This window comes from Nannospalax galili, unplaced genomic scaffold (genome assembly GCF_000622305.1).
Source record: "Nannospalax galili isolate Female #2095 unplaced genomic scaffold, S.galili_v1.0 scaffold44, whole genome shotgun sequence".
In the NCBI taxonomy this organism is placed as follows: Eukaryota; Metazoa; Chordata; class Mammalia; order Rodentia; family Spalacidae; genus Nannospalax; species Nannospalax galili.
The window spans coordinates 9,327,713-9,347,823 of NW_008355789.1; the positions used below are offsets into that span (position 1 = coordinate 9,327,713).

General features: G+C 40.7%; 1 protein-coding gene and 1 non-coding gene across 2 annotated transcripts in view; both read right to left on the reverse strand.

Annotated features, from left to right (window-relative positions):
• Positions 1-20,111, reverse strand: part of Pik3c2a (phosphatidylinositol-4-phosphate 3-kinase catalytic subunit type 2 alpha) — a gene marked incomplete in the record, with an annotated part of 131,878 nt that overhangs the window by 6,369 nt on the left and 105,398 nt on the right. The window contains 9 exon segments of the mRNA XM_029556280.1: positions 2,213-2,337; positions 4,206-4,413; positions 6,262-6,371; positions 7,365-7,521; positions 8,038-8,207; positions 13,248-13,384; positions 14,817-14,946; positions 17,295-17,387; positions 18,246-18,350. Of these exon segments, the coding sequence (XP_029412140.1) occupies positions 2,213-2,337; positions 4,206-4,413; positions 6,262-6,371; positions 7,365-7,521; positions 8,038-8,207; positions 13,248-13,384; positions 14,817-14,946; positions 17,295-17,387; positions 18,246-18,350 (1,235 nt within the window).
• On the reverse strand, positions 478-580 carry LOC115067739. The gene has a single exon (XR_003847106.1). It is a non-coding gene; the product is annotated as a U6 spliceosomal RNA (small nuclear RNA).

A 20,111-nucleotide genomic window follows, 5' to 3' on the forward strand; every position in this document is an offset into this window, starting at 1 on the left:
GGGGGCAAAGGGGAGAGCGTTTCAAAAAAAAAAAAAAAAAAAAAAAAAAAAAAAAAATTATTAGTAGCTACAGCTGTTGTAGACCTCATAAAATACATTAAGGACACCTAAATCAGGTGCCAAAGCCATCATCTCATGGTAGAAAAATCAGTCACACAGTGACAAATTCTGTTACTCATTCTGAAAGCTCTGTTTTGAAGTCTTGTGTGAGGAGAACATGAAAAATGTGGCAAGCTACAGTAAAATGGAAGGCTCACAAAAAAATCAGATGAAAACCTAAGTCTTGGGGACTGGAGAGACAGCTTGGTGGTTACAAGCATATACTGCTCTTGCAGAAGACCCGAGTACAGTTCCCAGCACCCATGTCAGGCAGCTCACAACTGCCTGTAACTCCAGGGAACCCAGGAGATCCATTGCCTTTGGCCTCTGAACATACCCACACTCACATTCACACACATACACATTATTTCTATTTATTTAAATATGGGGCCCTTCACAAATCTGCATGCCGTCCTTGCACAAGGGCCATGCTGATCTCTATATCATTCCAATTTTAGTACATATGCTCCAGAAGGAACACCATACACGTAATTCTAAAAAATAAATTTCCTTTGCCCCCCCACACCCTAAAAAAGCTAAACATTAAGATTACATCCAAGAATTTCAGTGTTATCTGCTTTCATTTAATTTTTTGTCTTTTTGAGACCCAGGGTTTTCCTGTAACCCCAGATGGCCTCGAACTCACAGAGAGCCGCCTGCCTCTGCTGGGCATGTGCCACCACACCCAGCTAATTCTTTTTTTTTTAAACAAAACAGTCTATATATGTGTGTGAGGCAGGTAGAGGGCAGCATCCCAGGGCATGCATGGAGGTCAGAGGGCAACTCTAAACACTCATTCCCTCCTTTTATCACATGGGCTCCGAGACTGAACTCTGGTCTTCTGGCTTAGTGGCGAGTGCCTTTACTTGCTGAGCCATCATGCCAGCCCTCAAGTTTATTATTTATCACAGGACGCCAGTATCGCTGGTTCATATGAATTTCTGCAGGTGTAGCATGTGACTTTAAAACCAAGATTCCATTATCTTAGGTTCTTACTATGGTAGTGACCACAAAGTCAAAGTGACAACCTAAAAGAGGAGTCTGAAAAGCTCTATATTTTGAGCGTTTGTGTTTGTGGTTGGCAGTTTTTTTTTTTTTTTTGAGACAGGGTCTTGCTATATAGCGCTGGTTGGCCTGGAACCTACCGCTTTAGTGTCAATTTGACACACCTGGGTTGAGGGAGCCTCAACTGGGGAATTGCCTCCATTGGACTGGCCTGTGGCCATGTCTGTGGAGCATCTTGTTGATTGTTGAATGATGTGGGAGGACCCAGCCCACTGTGGGTGATACCACCCCTGGGCAGGTGGGCCTGTGTTTCCTAAGAAAACAGGCTGAGCAGGGGGTCAGGGGAGCAAGCCAGTAAGCAGCGTTCCTCCATGGCCTGTGCTCCAGCTCCTGCCTCCAGGTTCCTACCTTGGGCTCCTGGATGAACTGTGACCTGGGAGATGTAAGATAAATAAACGCTTTCCTCCCCAAGTTGGTATTGTTTGGAGTGTTTTGTCACAGCAATGAAGAAACAAACTAAGACAGAAATTGGTACCAGACAGTGGGGCACTGAAATCAGGCTCACTTGGAAATTGCACTGATTATCTTGCCTGTACCTCCTGAGTGAATGACCACTGGACCCTAATCTATCTATCTATCTATCTATCTATCTATCTATCTATCTATCTATCTATCTATCATCTACCTATCTATCATCTACCTATCTATCTACCTATCTATCTATCAATCAATCAATCAATCATCTATCTATCTATTTTGTCTTATTTGAGACAGGGTCTCCTTGTAGCCCCAGCTGTCCTGGAACCCACTATGTAGACCAGGCTGGCCTCGAGCTCACAGAGATCTGTCTGTCTCTGCCTTCAAGTGCTGAGATTAAAGATGTGCACTACCACGCCCGGCCCAGCTTTAATATTCTAATCACATATTCATTGTTTACTCATTTAACAAGAAAAATGTAACGCCTTCTCAGTCTTCAGCTCTGCATTAAGTACTCCTTATTGTAACTCTAGATGTTAACACAAAGTTTCTCACCTACACATGAGAAAAAATAGTTTCCTCCATAGAAAAAGAAAAAGGATTAATTTTTATAACAGCAGCAATAACATACCCAGGTAACTTCCAAAGTGGGAAAATGATGCTGAGCTTATTGTGAAGTTCCTGAAACTCATCAAATGTCCGGAATACAAAGGACGGTTCAAGCTGCCCTTCCCTTAAGATTCGGACTACATAAATCTGAAAAGCAATCACGTGACAGGTCCATTAAACTACAATAAAATTTCCTTTCTGAATAGAAAAAAAGTATAGTTCAAGTGCTTTAAGGTTGGGAATATATGTCACTAACAGAAAATAGCAAATATAGCCTGTCATATTTACAACACATGGAACACAAGTTCACACGTGTGAATGAGCTCCTGGAAGATGCAGGAAAACAAATGAGAAAGTAATCAGTATTTTATTTCCAGGTCTAAATATAATAACAAAATGTACTTAATCTTATATACTTAGTGCATTTCCAATGAAAATGATAAAAAGTAAATTTTTTAAAAGGCAAGAAAATACGGGGTAGGAGGTAAGGGAAAACAGATTTTATTCAATATTTCAACTATATAGTTATAGAAAAGCAAAAATAAAATTCTGAGGCATTTGTGTATCTGTGCATGTACATTACAAACAGCACATTTAACAGTGTCACTATAAAATGGTTAAATAGTGAAAAGGCAGCCAGGCGTGGTGGTGCACACCTTTAATCCCAGCACTTAGGATGCAGAGGCAGGGGGATCTCTGAGTTCGAAGCCAGCCTGGTCTACATAGGGAGTTCCAGGACAGCTGGGGCTACAGGAAGACTCTGTCTCAAAAACAATCCCCCCCCCAAAAAAGTGAAAAGGCTTTCTATAATCTATGAATTTGTCACAAATTTAAAAAGCAAGAAGTAGCCAGGTGTGGTGGCGCACACCTTTAATCCCAGCACTCAGGAGGCAGAGGCAGGCGGATCTCTGCGTTCAAGGTCAGCCTGGTCTACATAGGGAGTTCCAGGACAGCTGGGGTTACACGGAGACCCCGTCTCAAAAAGACCAAAAAAACTAACAGCAGAAAGCATTATCTAACGAGATGCTAACCAGCACAGAGGCTAGTGCTGAAGTATTTGTCTAGCAGGCCTGACATCCTGGGGATCAATTCTCAGCATGGAAAAGAAGAAAAAAAAATTAGCAAGAGAGTGATTTAAAGTAGCAAAGCTGGGGGCTGGAGAGATGGCTCAGCAGTTAAGGGCACTGATTGCTCTTGCAGAGGACACGGGTTCAATTCCCAGTACCCACATGGTGGCTACGAACTGTCCTTAACTCCAGTTCCAGAGGAATCCAAAGGCCTCTTCTGACCTCCGAGGCACTGCATGACATACATATACATGCAGGAAATACTCATACACATAAAATAAAAATAATAAAACATTTTTAAAAAGCTAAAAAAAATATTTTTTAAAAAATAGCAAAGATGCACTCGGAAGGCAGAGGCAGGTGGATCTCTGAGTTCGAGGCCAGCCTGGTCCCCATCGCAAATCCAGGCCAGCTAGGGCTACAGGGAGACCCTGTCTCAAACAGACCCCCCTCCAAAAAAAAGCAAATTTAATGTTATACATTTTCTCAGTGGGAAAAACAATGAAAATCCTGTCTTTGTTTAAAAACAAGCTTTAAGTGGGTATGTGCCTTGCATTAAGGCCCTCAGTTTGATTCCCAGTGATACATAATAAACAAACATAAATACTGTATTGGAAAGTAGATGCATAAGCTTTTTGAATTGTATTGATTGAATCTGTTATAGCAAGATTCACCTTTGATACTAGAAAAAGATGGAAGGAATGAGAACAAGGCACTCCCTGATATGAAAAGAAAGAATACATTTTGGCCATCATGATTTTAAAACAAATTTAATAATACAGAATTTTTTTTGAAACTTCAGAGATTCTTCAGGTTCATTTGGTTATTTTGGCGTTGTCCATGGAAGCAGCAAGCATGAACAGAACCAACTGTAGCAGTCAGTGAAATATGTTCAAAGGACAAAAAACCTTATACATGATTATCTACAAACATCGAAACCAAACTTACATAATGTTTATCTGGGTTGTATTTCTTATGATATGTGAAAACAGAGACTTCCTTGATTCGACCATCTTGTCTAAAAGAGTATGTTTTTGGTGAAAATGAAAGGATGGGCTCATCATTAGAAGGCAGGCCAGAAAAACGCAGCTGAGCAAGGTTGTGAATGAAGAAGTTAAACTTCGTGGCGATGCTACCCAAACTTGACTCAATCAGCCTACAAAATCATCAGAAAACTTGTTAGCAGTAAACTTTCATAAGGACACATGCTAAGTTCTTTCAAGATAATAAAAGATGAAAACAGTTTCCTTTAAAATATTAAGCAGGGGCTAGTGAAGTGGCTCATCAGGTAAAGTCCCTTACTGGCTATTCTGACGATCTGAGTTCAATCTCTGGGACCCACAGTGTAGAAGGAGAGAACCTACTCCTCTACATTGTCCCCTGACCTCTATACAACTGGGCAGTATGTACCCACACATAATAAACAGTAACAAATTTAAAAAGCAAAATATTAAGTAGATTCTCACTCTGCCAAGTATTCTTTGTTCTTTAGGCCAAAGACCTGTTACAGAGCATCTCATGGCTGGGTGTGGTAGTGAATACCTTAAGTGCATAACCTCCCTGCCGTGATGACATGACAGCAGAGGTCAGTGAACAATATGGCCACTCATCTTGAGAACATGTAGGATCTGTTTTAATTTAGAGTAACAATGACATTGAAATCCAGCCACTCACTGGCAAGGGCCTCAGTAAAGTCACGATGTACTAAACTAGTGGACCAGAGTCTGCTACTGGTCTTTCGGCATATGGAAAAACTGTTATGGTAGAATCTTACTGGTTTTTGTTCGTTGTTTTAAGACAGGGTCTCACTATATAAACCTAGATGGCCTGTTATTATGTAGGCCAGGCTGGCCTTGATCTCATAGAGATTTGCCTGTCTCTGTCTCCCAAGCTGGGATTAAAGGCATGTGCCACCACGCCTGGTCATTATGGTAGAATCTGGAAAAAATAGCTTGAAGAAATCACTTTAAGATTGGTACTGTGAAAAAACATGTTTCTCAGAAGTATGTTCATAAACAGGATTCATATAATTGAAATCATGCACTAAACAATCTTGAGATGAGCAGGGCGTGGTGGTGCACGTCTTTAATCTCAGGACTTGGGAGGCAGAGGCAGGCAGATCTCTGTGCATTCAAGGACTGCCTGGTCTACGTAGTGAGTTCCAGGTCAGCTGAGGCTACAGGGAGACCTTGTCTCAGAAAGACCAAAAAAGAAAATCTTGAGCTGATACCCTGAGAGTAATGCTTATATTTAGTCAGTAACTAATTTTTTCTTTCCATGCCTGGGATTGAGCTCAGGGCCTCACAGGCTAGGACAAGCAGTTGACTCCTGACCAATATCCCTAGCCCTTTTTGATTTTTTTTGTTTGTTTGTTTTTTGAGACAAGGGCTTCCTGTAACCCCAGCTGGCCTGGAACTCACTATGTAGACCAGGCTAGCCTCAATCTCACAGAGATTCATCTACCTGCTTCTGCCTCCTAAGTATTGGGATTAAAGACATGTGCCACCATGCCTGGCCCTTATTTTGAGACAAGGTCTTGTTAAACCGGCCAAGCTGGCCTTGACCTTATGATCCTTCTGTCTCAGCCTCCCAAAGGCTGAAATTATAGGCACAAACTACTACATCCAACTCTAAATTCTTAACAGCTATCTTTTTTCTAAAGATTTATTTTACTTAATTCTGCGTATGTGTGTATGTCTACATTTGTGTGTGGATATGTGCACGTGAGTATAGGTGCCTGTAGAGGCTAGAGACACTGGATTCTCTGGAGCTGAAGTTACGGGCAGTTGTGAGTCACCAGTCATTGATGCAGGGAACCAAACTTGAGTCCTATAAGAACCATATAAACCACTGAGCTATATCTCCAGTTCCTTGACATTTAGAGGAAAAAAAATGAAAAACAAATCAGAATTTTGGTAACTCTCATTTATCCGTAGTAGGTGAAGTATATCAAAACTAAAGTGTACAAATCTTCAATGACGCACTTAAAATACACAGGCCATACCTAGTGAAGAAAATTGTGGCCTCAGCATCTGTGGTTTGGGGCTGTAATGCATCTCTAACATATTTCAAATCCTGAATGCTTGTGAGTTCTGGTAACCCTGAAGGAATCATCTGTAAAAGGAAAAAAAAAAAAGTTTACTTTTCTTCTGGTCAAGTACTTAGAACTAAAGAAAACAAAAACAATGACTTTTGAGGGGTTCCTTAATGTCCTGGGGATCCTAAGTAACTTACAATGAGAAGTCAAGGCCCATTTATGGAGTAAAGCTTGTGAAGTCCAGATTGCCCTTCTAGCGATCCCAGTCACAGTTATTATAGCACCCTTGTTCTTTTGAACTTAAGTTTACCACACATCCTAGAAAGCACAGAAATCCTAAGATCCATTGTGGTCAGTGTTCACTATCTGATCTCAGATGGAGACATGAGCACATAGGCACACGCGCACAAACGAGTGCTCACTCACCAGCAGCCCAGGCGCCCTTCCTTAAGCTTCAGGTTCTACTCCTCTCCACCCAGGGTCACTACTCTACTGACTGAGTCTGCACTTAAGCCATGGAATCAGACTCTGGGTACTCTCTGATTTATTTTACATAGTAATAATCTAAAAATATTTCAGTAAAATTTTGACACTTATGACTATAACATAAAATATCCTTTAAAAAAAATGTTAAAACAGGTTCAGCAGTTAAGAACACTGAATGTTCTTGTAGAAGACCCGGGTTCAGATCCCAGCACCCACATGGCAGCTAACAACTGTCCGTAACTCCAGTTCTAGGGGATCCGACACCCTTTTCTGACCTCCGTGGGCATTGCAAGACACAGGTGCACTTCCATACATTCAGGCAATACATGCAGACACATAAAATAAAAATAATGAATAAGGGCTGGGCGTGGTGGCGCACGCCTTTAATCCCAGCACTTGGGAGGCAGAGTTCAAGGCCAGCCTGGTCCACATAGTGAGTTCCAGGAGAGCTGGGGCTACAGGGAGACCCTGTCTCAAAAAGACCAATAAATAAATAAATAAATAAATAAATAAAATATTTTTTTTTAAAGTTAAAACATAGATGTGCTAACATAAAATTCAATGTTTGTAAAGAAGATAGTTACCAGGGAAAGGAGGTTAAGAAAGAGGTTTGTTTGCTTTCTTATCAAGTTGTAGGCTTGACAGCAGAGGTCCACAAACAACTGGAAACGAATGGTGGGCCTTTCACCGCCATTGATGACATACGCCATGTCAGAGGTAAGCACAAAAGGAGCTCGATCCCTGTTGAAAGTACACACAGAGCATATCTGCCAAACATACGCACATACTGAGTTGTCACACTTGCTGTTAAAGGTCATTAGACTAAGCCATGTGGGCTAAAGCAATTTCTAAGTAGGAAGCAGTATCAGGCAGTTTTCAACTTCCATAATTCACATTTTGAGGAGAACTATCACACAGGAACCTCATTAGCGGGACAGAACTTACATGTAATATTTTCTCAAAAGTGGTATTTATAAACCTATATGCCCAAAGAGAAATTCAACAACGGTTACCAAGATATGGAGAGAAAATTTTTTGACTTGTTGACATTATACAAATGGAACCATTTCTAAAAAGTGCCACGAAGTAGAGTAAACAGAATACATGTCCATTTACTGCAGCAAAATCTATATACATACTGATAGTCAGTACATGGTAAGGTCATCTCTTCTCTTAGGACCTTTTCCACCCCTAGTTCTGTTTAGAAGGAGCCATGAGGCAAAGCATGACATCTCTTCAGTGATGTTAACAACATACCTTTTGAAGCTACCAAACATCTGGGCATGGCCCAAAAACTTTCCAAAGTCAATGTGGAACATGTGTCCCGTGCTTCGGAGCATTATGTTGTCATTGTGTCGGTCACAAATACCCAAGACGTAGGTGGCTACACAGCATCCAGCACAAGAATAGATAAAGTTCTCGGAAGCCTGAAAAACAGACATGAAATTTAAGAGAAAAAGCATTTTTAGAGGAGGCAGTGTTCATACGGTATGAGGTCACTCATCATTCTTTTGAAGCACAACTGCAGAGCTGGCATGGGGAGCTCACATCTATAATCTAGTACTCAGCATCTATAATCTAGTACTCAAGAGGCAGAAGCAGAAGGACTGCTGTGAGTTCTAGGCCAGTTAGAATGAGATTTTGAAGCCCAAATACGGTAATTTAAAGAGATATATAAATAAATAAGATAAAAACACTAGCTGGTGGTATATACTTTTACTTGGGGGGCGGGGGGCAGATCTCTGTGAGTTTGAGACCAGCCTGGTCTAAACAGAGTTTTGAGTCAGCCAGCGCTACCTAATCAGACCCGGTCTCAAACAAACAACAACAAAAAAAAACCAGTAAAACCACCCACTATCGCAATCTACTCAACAGCACACAAAATGGGTATGGAAATAAAATCCAGCCCTTTTCATATTTCAAAAGCAAAATGCCCTATTAAAAGGTAGTTAATGCTACCTCTCTAGCTTTGTCTTGTACCAGGCATGGATCCTACCAGGCCCTCCTAAAGAGTATGAACTGCCTGTGACCAGCTTTTACACATCATATTTGTAGATAAATATCATTGGGGCAATAATTATCCGGTGCTTGCCTAGTATACACAAGACTCTGGTTCAAGCCGCTTGGCTGGCTATAACTATCTTTAACTTCAGGACTTAGGGGATCTGATGCCCTCCTTCTTGCCTCCATGAGCACCTGCATACACACGGCAAACTCACTCTCTTTCTCTCTCTCTCTCTAAAGACAGAGGAAAAAAGGAAAGGAGGACGGAGAAAGGGGAAGGGGAAGGGAAGAGGAGGAAGTCAGTTAGCTTATGGGCTGGCAAGTTGGCTCAGCAGGTAAAGGTATTTGCCACCAAGTCTCACAACCTGAGTTCAATCTCTGAGACTTACATGACAGGAGAAAACCAATTCCTAAAAGTTATTCTCTGACCTCCACCCATGTGTAGTAGCATCATGTACAACCATCCAACCCCAAAATACAACATATTTGCATACATACACATAAATTAACATAATAAAAAATGAGTTTAGGGGTTTGCAGAATATATAGCTTGGTTCTTGTCTAGCATGTATGAGAACTAGATTCTATCCTTAACATCATAAAAAGGGTTAACTTCTATCTCAAAACATCCACTAACATATTTAATGCAATTTGATTTTACCATTTGATGTCTATGTATCTATAAGATTCTCAAGGCTAGACCAGTTTTTAGTTGGACCTGCCTGTCCTGGGAATTACTAATATATACAAAAGTACACATAGCATGTAAGATGTATACAGTAAATACTTTTATATAATGCATGTACATTTATTCTCAAAATACTGTGATTATTTTTCAGACCGGTGCTGCTGTTTACCCCAGGCTATCCTCAAACTCACAATCCTCCTGTCTCAGCATACCAAGACTGGGATTACAGGTCTGTACCACAATGCTGATACTGGCAAAATACTGTATTTCTAAGTGGCCGCAGTCATATACTTCTACTAGTTTAGGTGGTTTTCATTCTATCATTCTCCAGAAATCATTACCAATGATAATGGTAACACCAAATATATTACATAAATATTTATGTAATATTCATCACAAACCTTTTATACATTAAGAAATTCTACAACAAATCAATAACTTAGGTACCATGATGCCATTTCATAAATGAATAAAACAGAAACAGCAAGGCTACTTACTGTGCTTGCCAAGATCACATGATTACAGAGGCAGCAAAGCCAAATTCCAACCCAGGCAGTATGACTCCACTGTACAATATTTTTTCTCACTCATTAAATAACAAAAAGTCAAATGTATTAAAAGTACTTAATGCATGCTATTGGACAATTGTTTTTTGTTGAATAGCCCACCAGTAATCACAAGTCAATATCACTATAAAGAAATATAGTTTTCTTCTGTAATTCTTCCCAGGACCACAAAGAATTAAGAAAAAGGATTGACCTAACACTTAAAAGGATATTATACTTTGTAGGTCTTTTAATTTTCATGATTCAACAGATAGCACTTTTATGTCTTGTAATACACTAATGGCACCTAAACTAGACAGTAAATGACATTAAAACTGGGATCTTTTCCAAAGGAGGGCATGAGGAGGTAGGAGGAAGGCAAAGGCAGGGGTGGGGAGAAGAATTAACAAAAACAAATTTTGTTTGGAAAAAAAAAAAAAGCCATAACAAAACCTAATTCTTTAAAAGCTAATAATTAAGGAAAAAACAAACAAACAAACAAAAAAAAAACCCCACCAAACCTGGGGTCTTCTTCTATCACCATTCAAAGTGACTGTGAGTCTTAAGTAATATTAACATTATGACAGGCCTTCCATCTGAGATAAGTACACAGTAAATACTTGTATTTACTGTGTACATATTGGTTTGCCTCCTTCCTTCTCCTCTTTCTTCCTTTCCCTCCTCCTCCCTCCTGCCCCTCCTTCCTTCCCTCTCTTCCTCTTCTTCCTCCCAGAGTCTTGAATGGCCTAGAACTCAATAAGGAGACCAGACTGGCCTTGAGATCTGCCTGCCTCTGCCTCCCCAGTACTGGGATTAAAGGTGTGCGCCACCAAAAGTATGCCCAACAAAAAAATTGATGCTCCTAATAATTAGGGCATGTGGGAGGGAGTGTGGAGTAAGTAAATTCACTGGTTCCCCAGGAAAACTTTAAACACTGGTTTGACACTAGAACCTTAGAAGTGGATAAACATTGCTTAGTATCCCCAGGAAAGGAATTCTCACAACAGATGGAAAATTTGTTTTGGGGGTTGTTTTTTTTTTTTTGGTTTTTTTGAGACAGGGTCTCCCTATAGCCCCAGGTGGCCTGGGACTCACTATGTAGACCAGGCTGGCCTTGAACTCAGAGATCTGCCTGCCTCTGCCGCCCAAGTGCTGGGGTTAAAGGAGTGTGCCAACACACCAAGCAGAAAACTTGTTAATGTTATTATGTCTCATAATTATTAAAAAAGAAAATGAGAATGTAAAAAGATATTAAAAGGATATGGGAATGAAGATTTTTTCCAAAATAGAAAAAAATGAGAAAGACTAAGCAAGTGGTGAAGGTCTGCATAGGTTTGTTATGATATATAAAGGATGAGACAAAAATAATATACACATAATCTTAAAATTTCTAAGGTCATAGTTTAGTCAACTAGTTTAAGGAACAAAATATATGTCTAGTCAAGGCTTATCTGAGAACACTTGGCTTTAGCCCAAACTTATCTACATAGCACATGGTAATTAAAAGTACCAGACTGGTAGAACTAGCTTTCTTGGATGTTTAACAGCCATACTTTGAGGCCTCTACTAATCTGGTCAGAAGGATTTAAAGGACAGTTTTTGCTCCTTGCCCTCCAAGGTCAACTAAGTTCTAGGGGACTATGGAGCATCTCTCAAAATGTCCTGTAACTGTGGTGAGTCACCTGTCCTCTTGTTCAGGGAGGCCATGGAGACCCCACCAGATGGACTTGAACAAGTGCCCAGTCTACAAAGAGGAGAGTCAACACAGAGGAAACATTTCTTCCACATTTCCAAGTGAAGCCAGCCACGGTCAAGCAGGACCTTTGACTGAGTTTCAAATAGATGGACCTGGTAAAAGGAGCCAGGGGCACCTAAGCCCCTGTGACCCCTGAGGAAAAGATCCTCAAATTACCTTAAGAGTAAAAATAAGCTGTTTTTTGGGGGCCAACTATATGGTCTTAAACACCCAAAAGGAAAATATAACCAAAGAGCAAAGTCATCAGTATAATTCTTTAAGAGTTCAAGGGATTACACTTCCCAGACATTAGACTTAAGACCATATAAAATGTTATTTAGACAATTATTTCTCGTCAATGATTTTGTTTCTAATCACAAAGTGCTGCTCAGATGTAAGACTTCAAATCTCGGTCTGCAACAATGTAGTGCCCAACTGTAGCTAAGGGAGACAACCCACTATTGTTCTAAAATGATGGCTAAATTTGTTTTCTCCCCCTATCTTGAAGCCTTTGCAAGGAACTGACACTGATTTTAGGGACTCCAACAGCTATCAAAGTGCCTGAAAACAAATGCTGAGTCCATCACTCTCAAGTCTGGCTTTGGCAGACAAAAGAAAAATGAGGAGGAACCCAATGGAGGGATGCTTTTGGAAACGCTCATCAAGAAATCGCAATGGACTCTGATATGAACATTTGAAATTTGCCCTGTTTTGACTTTTTTCTGGTTCCCCGTCTAGAACTTGTAATGCTAACTACCTTTACTTCTCCTTCACATCTCCTAAGCACCAGTCAAGGAATTTCTTTTCTCCCTACAGTTAAGAGTTATGCAATCTGGGAGTCTTTTAGATAGATCCACTGAAGGGGTACTCCAATTGCCTCATCCTGCATACCTACCTGTTCAGCATGGAAGAAGCCAGAGTGGTCTGTGTCCCATTTCCCTATCAGAAATGAGGTGATAAGAACAGGAGGTAGGAACTGTCTAGGCAGTTAGGGTAAAAAAAAAACCAAAGAAAAGTAGCCAGTTTCTTGGCTAAAAATCAAAATGTCCTTGGACCTTTTAGCAACATACTCTGATCCAAAGGTTAAAAATGTCAAAAGTATTTCGGAGCTCCTATCTAATCCCTAAAAGATTTTAGGGTTACCTCTTCAGACGGGGAGTGTTAGAGTAGCAAAAAGCCCTATTACAAAAGAGAGAGAGAGAGAGAGAGAGAACATGAAGTTGTTAGAAAAAAGTGATGGGGAGATATGGGAGGAGTTGGAGGGGAGGGAGTGGGCATGGATTTGATCCAAACATCTTACATGCATGAATGAATTCTCAGTACATTTTTTTTTTTTAGAAGTTAAAAAAAATAAAGAAGCATGCCTTTAATCCCAACAGAGGCAGGCAGATCTCTGGGTTCAAGGCCAGACTGGGCTACATACTTAGTGAGTGCCAGACCAGCTGGGGCAACAAGAAGACCCTATCTCAAATAGACCATGAAGCATGCTAATCACCTTTTCATATTCTTCTTCAGAAGGATTGTACTTCCTCAGCCACTCTGCAAGTGGTTTATCTTTAAAGGATCCCGTCACTCCATATTCCACTTGGATTTTCCTGAGCGTGTCTGAAGCAGGAACTAGCTCCACCATGCCTTTAACAATAAAATATCAAGCTCTGTGAAAATGTGTCCCAAAAGTAAATCTTTAAAAAACTTACAGCTTTGGGAGCTGGAGAGATGGCCCAGCAGTTAAGACCACTGGTTGCTCTTGCAGAGGACTGGGGTTCCACCCGTATAGTGGCTAACAACTGTAACTCCAGTTCCAGGAGAGTTACTCTTCTGTCCTCTGTGGGAACTGCACGACACAGGTGCAGTTACACACATGCAGGCAATACACTCATACACATAAAATAAAAAATATTTCTTAAAAAATTATAGCTTTAGCCGGGAGTGGTGGTGCACACCTTTAATCCCAGCACTCGGGAGGCAGAGTCAGGCAGATCTCTGTGAGTTCAAGGCCACCCTGGTCTACATAGTAAGTTCCAGGAGAGCTGGGGCTACAGACCCTGTCTCAAAAAGACAAAAAAAAATATATATATAGCTTTCAATCCTTGATATCCAGTAGTTCATACTGAAAATTATGGGCAACAAAAATTACCACCTTATTTTGAAAAAGTATCCAGGTTGATTTGTATAGTATATATACATTATTGTGTGAGCACGTATGCATGCATGTGAAGGCCAGAGGTAGTCTTCCTCTATCACTCTCAACCTTACTTAAAAAATATTTTAATTACATTTATTGACTGATTTTTGTCTGTGTGCCCATGTGCTTGTGAATGCGTACGTACACGTGCCATGGAATGTGGGGCAGTGTGTCAGGGGACAACTTATGAGAATCAATTCTCTCTCTCTACTGTGCAGATTCCTGGGATCAAACTCAGGTTGTCAGGCTTAGTGCTCTAACCTGCTGAGCCATCTCGGCAGTCTTCCACCTTAGTGGAGATGAGTATCTCAGTGATCCTGGAGCCACAATACTGGATGTCTCTAAGTGAGATACAACTTACCTGTATGGTAGTCTGTCAATAGATCCACGCATAAAAAAAATACATCAAGAATGAGTCTCATTATTCCACAGTATCGTTTTATAGATGGGAGACACCCATCTATGATGAAGGTGGCATTTGTTGAACATGTAATATGTATCACATAATGAACTGTCTAACCTTATTTCAAAAACTCATCAAATAATGGCTAGCAAGATGGCTCAGTCTCATTCTGAGAATCCATGGTAGAAAGGGGAGTGACTCTGAAAGTTGTTCTCTGACCTCCACATGTACAAAACACACACACACACAAGTGATAAAACTGAAAAATTTATCAACTGAGTAGTAAGATAAAAAGTTGCTCTTACAGGTGAATAAAACCCTAACAGTATTTTATTCTGTGAAAATGAAATCAAAATGGGGTAAGACAATGAGATTGTGTATCAGGACTACCCACTGAGTTGTTTTAATCCCAGGCCCATGAAATGCTTCGAAGATGATTTAAATAGAAGATACCAAGGTCCAACTAAAAGACCTACCTCGATCTCGGCCAGTTGACAGACATCTGAATATTACCATCCTCAGATCCAGTCCCTCTTTAAGCCAGATCTTATCCATAATCTTTATCATCTGTAAAGCTAACATATCTTGCCGGAGATCTTCACCGACCTTGAAATTCATGAAATGAATTTTTAAAAATTGGACCATTCCAAACACTTGATAGATCACATGCTACAGAATCTCAGGAACATTTGTAGTAAAGAGAGAAGTGATAAAAGATCTGCATTTTGAGCTCTGTGAGTTTGAGTCCAGCCTCATCTACAGAGTGAGTTCCAGGCCAGCTGGTTACAGGGAGACCCTGTCTCAAAAGGACAAAAAAGGAAAAAAAGGAAGCTCTCTATAATAAAAACTTTGAGGAAAACACTAGAAGATGGAAAGACCGCCCATGCTTATTAATCAAAAGAATGACCAAGGTGAAAATGACCATACTACCTAAAGCAACCTACAGACTCAATGCAATCTCAAAAAAAAAAAAAAATCTGCATTTTATTCTTACACATTATCCTAGAGGAAATTATCTAATACATCATACCTCCATTTCCTGAAGAGTGTATTTTATTTTCATTAATTAATTATGATGTGCTGGAGACTGAGTCCTTGGTATTGTACACACTAAAAAAGCACTCTACCACAGAGCCACACTCTGCTGAACTGTAAATATTTTTTTTTTTTGGTCTTTGAGATAGGGTCTCCCTATAGCCCCAGCTGGCCTGGATTTGCTATGGAGACCAGGATGGCCACGAACTCAGATCCACCTATCTCTGCCTCCCGAGTGCTTGTATTAAAGGCGTAAAACAGATGGTACTGTTTTAAGAAAAGGCACTTGCCATCAGTGAAACAAAATAATGTCCCAAACCAGACCTGAGTATATGGAAACTTAATTTGAGAGGTTCAATTTAGACTATGAATCTCTAACCACTTTAGTGAATTAACCAGAACTATTCTTTCTTGAAGATACACAAATTATGATGACAATTGACAGGTAATAGATTCCTAACACTCCAGTCCTTCTGCTTTGCACAGGTTAACCCTGTTTCCAAAGTCCAGCAGCCAGGCATAGTGGTATACCCCTAGAACCCCAGCACTGAGGAAGCCGAGGCAGGACAATCCAGGGTTCAAGCCCAGTCTGGACTATACTGTGAGACTCTGTCTTAAGAAGCAAGCAATCCCTCAACCAGTGCCACTGCTCATGGTTTTGCAGTTATGCAGCCTGGCAAACCTAGAGGGTGTCGATCACATTACAGTTAGTATGCCGAGTTGTAACTGCTTAACCAATGTGGGCACTGTGGCAAGCTCTGTTCTGGAGTTGCATTTATCTCCAAACCTATTTGGAACAGTTTGTGTCATTAATAATTTTCATATAATTACTAAACCTAAATTGTTCCCGCTGTTTTTTTTTTTTTCCCAAAGATTTTTTTTTATTTATGTGTATGACTGCTTTGTCTGCACATATGCATGTGCACCATGTACATGCCTAGTGCCTGTGGAGACTAGAAGACAGTGTTGGATCTCCTAGAACTGGAGTTACAGAATGTTGCTAGCCACTGTGTAGGTGCTGGGAACCAAACCCATGTCCTCTGAAAGAGCAGTCAGTGCTCTTATCCACTGAGTCATCTTGCCAGTTTCCATGGTTTGTTTTTTGAGACAGAGTCTCATAGTCCAGGCTGACCTGGAACTTGTGATCCTTGTTCCTACACCTCCTGACCATGAGGATTTTCAGGTGTGTGTCACCAACTTAAATATTACCGACTCAACTCAAGTATTTAATAAGCAAATTACCTTGTCATTTTGGAAAAGGAATTTGTTAAATGGAACTTTTAAACTTAAAAAATTATTTTATGTGTATGTATGAATATCTATATGTATATGTGTGCACTAGCTGTGTGCATGGTGCCTAAGGAAGAAGAGGGCACTGGATCCTTTGGAACTGGAGTTACAGATGGCTGTTAGCTACCATGTGGGTGCTGGGAATCAAACCCAGGTCCTCTACAAGAGTAGCCTGCTCTTAACTGCTGAGAAATCTTTCCAGCCCCCACCCTTTGGATTTATTTTCAGTTTATGTGTATGAGTGCTTTGTCTACGTGTATGCCAGTGTGCTTGTGTCATGCACAGCCTGTGGAGGCCAGAAAAGGGCATTGGATTCCCTGAAATTGGAGTTACTGACAGTTGTTAGCTGCCATGTGGGTACTGGGAATAGAATGTGGGTCCTCAGCAAGAGCACCCAGTGCTCTTAACTGCTGAGTCATTTCTCCAGCCTCCTCTCCCCTCCCTCTTTTAAAGGTGGCCTATCTCTATCTGGACACATGGTGCAAACCTATAGTTCCAGGCATTTGGGAGACACAAGGAGCAAGATCACTTGAGTCCAGGAATTTAACATGAGCCAGGGCAATACAGTAAGATATGTTAAAAGCAAGAAGCAAGAAACAAGAACCAAAGACTAACCCTACTTTTCTCACCTTAAACATGACATTAATTTCTTCCCCCAGAGGATCAGCATTGACCATTGTGACTTTCAGAGGCACAGCATTAGAACTGAAGAATGAACAGGACTGCAAACAACACTGAGCATTAGAAAGGTAACAACTGGAATAAAACCAAGTTCAATTTCTTATCCCTTTCACTTGTTACTTTGAAGTACAGAAAACGAAATAACATATGGATATGTTAAGTATCTTTCAAAAATTAGGTATAACATGAGTAAAATAGCTTCTCTCTAAAAGCAAAAACTTAAAAACTCAGAGTACACTTTTAAAGGCTGCCTAGCTTTTAAATGTCCTAATCGCTCAATAGGAGACAAAGTTCTGTGGCACTCATCCTGATCTCCATTTCTAACTACAGGGCTAGTGGAATTCATTATCCACGGAATCAAATGCTGACCAAAACCTGAATAATTTCACTAGCCAAAAGATCACATTGTATTTTATTTATTGTTTTTTTGTAGGGTTAGGGATTGAAATCAGGCCTTGTACCTGCCAAGCAGGCACTTGATCATGGAGCTACAAAAATTTTATTTTAAAATAAAACTTAAGTCCCAGCACAGGGGTAGGGGGAATCTCTATGCAATCAAGGTCAGCCTGGTCTACATAGCAAATGGGGCTACAGAGAGACCCTGTCTCAAAAAAACCGAATACTTAACTTTTTTAAAAAAATATTTTTTTTATTTTATGTGTGTGTATTGCCTGCATGTAGGTAAGTGCACCTGTGTTGTGCAATGCCTGTGGAGGACAGAAGAGGCCATTGGGTCCCCTGGAACTGGAGTTACGGACAGTTGTTAGCTGCCATGTGGGTGCTGGGATTTGAACCTGGGTCTTCTGCAAGAACAACCAGTGTTCTTAACCGCTGAGCCATCTCTCCAGAACCCCAGCTGCTTTTTTTTATGCACAGTAAACTTGCTAGCATTGTGTTACCTTGATATTTAATTCTTTTGCTACCAGACTTGGTTTGAGAGGAAGACGGCACTTGTTTCTCAGAAAAAAGGACTGCACTCGCTCCATACTCCTTTGAAGGACAACCTGTAAGAGAGTGCTACTGTGAGTACATCTGTGTGTATATATATGTGTGCACATTTGATGTGGGGGTGTTCCTGAAGACATCCCTCCACCCTGCCCCGGTCAGCATCAGGTGTTTTCTATAATTGATTTTCACTTTATTTTTATTTTTCAGAGACAAAGTCTCTCACTGGAGCTGAAGCTCACTGATTAGGCTATGCTAGTATGCTGGAAAGCCCCAGGGATCCTTTTGCCTTTTCTTCCCCAGCATTAGGATTATGAGGGGGTACTTTAAAAATATGGGTACTGGGGCCAAACCCTTATTTTTTTCAAGCTTGTGTTGCAAGCACTTTACTGAAAACTAGCTCCCTCCTATCACTGAAGATCTATTCTCTTTAAAAAAAAAAGTATATTTTATGTATTTTGGGGCTAGAGAGATGGCTCAGCTGTTAAGAACATTGGTTTTTCTTGCAGAAGACCCAGGTTCAAATCCCAGCACCCATGTCTGTAACTACAGTTCCAGGGGATCTGACGGCCTCTTCTGTCCTCCGTGGGCATTGCATGACATGGGTGCACTTACCTACATGCAGGCAATACATGCATACACATAAAATAAAATAAAAATTTATGTATTTCACTTTTTATGTATATGAATGTATTGCCTGCATATGTGTAAGTGCACCTGTGCTGTACAATGCCCCCAGAGATCAAATTATCCTGTATATGCAGTTTGCAAAATGCTCAATTCCCAAATGGTTAAAAAAAAAAAAGGTGTTACTAAAGGTATTACTGTCACTGTAAAAATAAAATTAGAAGAGGAGGCTATAAACATCTAATGAAACAGCACATAAGGCCAATCAATGTACTGAAAATGCTAAAGCCTGCAGTCACTCAGAAATTAAGCAAAAATAAGATACAATTTACCTATCAAGTAAAAATTTATTCATTGGTGTGAAATAATTTCATAAACTATTGGTCAAGACAGACAGAGATTACAGGTGTTGCTTTAAAGGTGGCGCACGCCTTTAATCCCAGCACTTGGGAGGCAGAGGCAGGTGGATCTTTGTGAGTTCAAGGCCAGCCTGGTCTACATAGTGAGTTCCAGGACAGCTGGGGCTACAGGGAGACCCTGTCTTAAAAAGACGAAGAGAAAAAAAAACAAAACAAAACAAAACACTTTTTTGGAGACAAGATCTCACTATGTAGCCATTGTTAGCCTCAAACCAGGCTAGCCTCAAACTCAGATCTGCCTGCCTCTGCCTCCTGAGTGCTGGGATTAAAGGTATGTGCCGTCATGCCAGGCATAGCTTTTTTGGAGACCAATCTAACAGACATTATTATAGCTAAAAATGTACGTAACTCCAGACTCAGCTATCATTGCCTATAGGAATATCTTATAAAGAAGCCCAAGCTGGGCATGGTGGTACACATCTGTAATCCCAGCGCTCAGGGGCAGAGGCAGGCAGATCTCTGCGTTCCAGGCCAGCTGGGCTGAGGGAAATTGTCTCAAATAAAAAAAGGAAAAAGAAACCCAAGCAAGCATGAGACTGAGGTAGGAGAATTGCTAGAAAACCTAGGAGGTTTTACACTAGTCTGGGCAACACAGTGAGAGCCTGTCCTTTAAAAAGATTAAAAAATAAATAAAAGCCGGGCGTGGTGGCACACACCTGTAGTCCCAGCACTTGGGAGGCAGAGGCAGGCGGATCTCTGTGAGTTCAAGGCCACCCTGGTCTACACAGTGAGTTCCAGGACAGCTGGGGCTACAGGGAGACCCTGTCTCAAAAA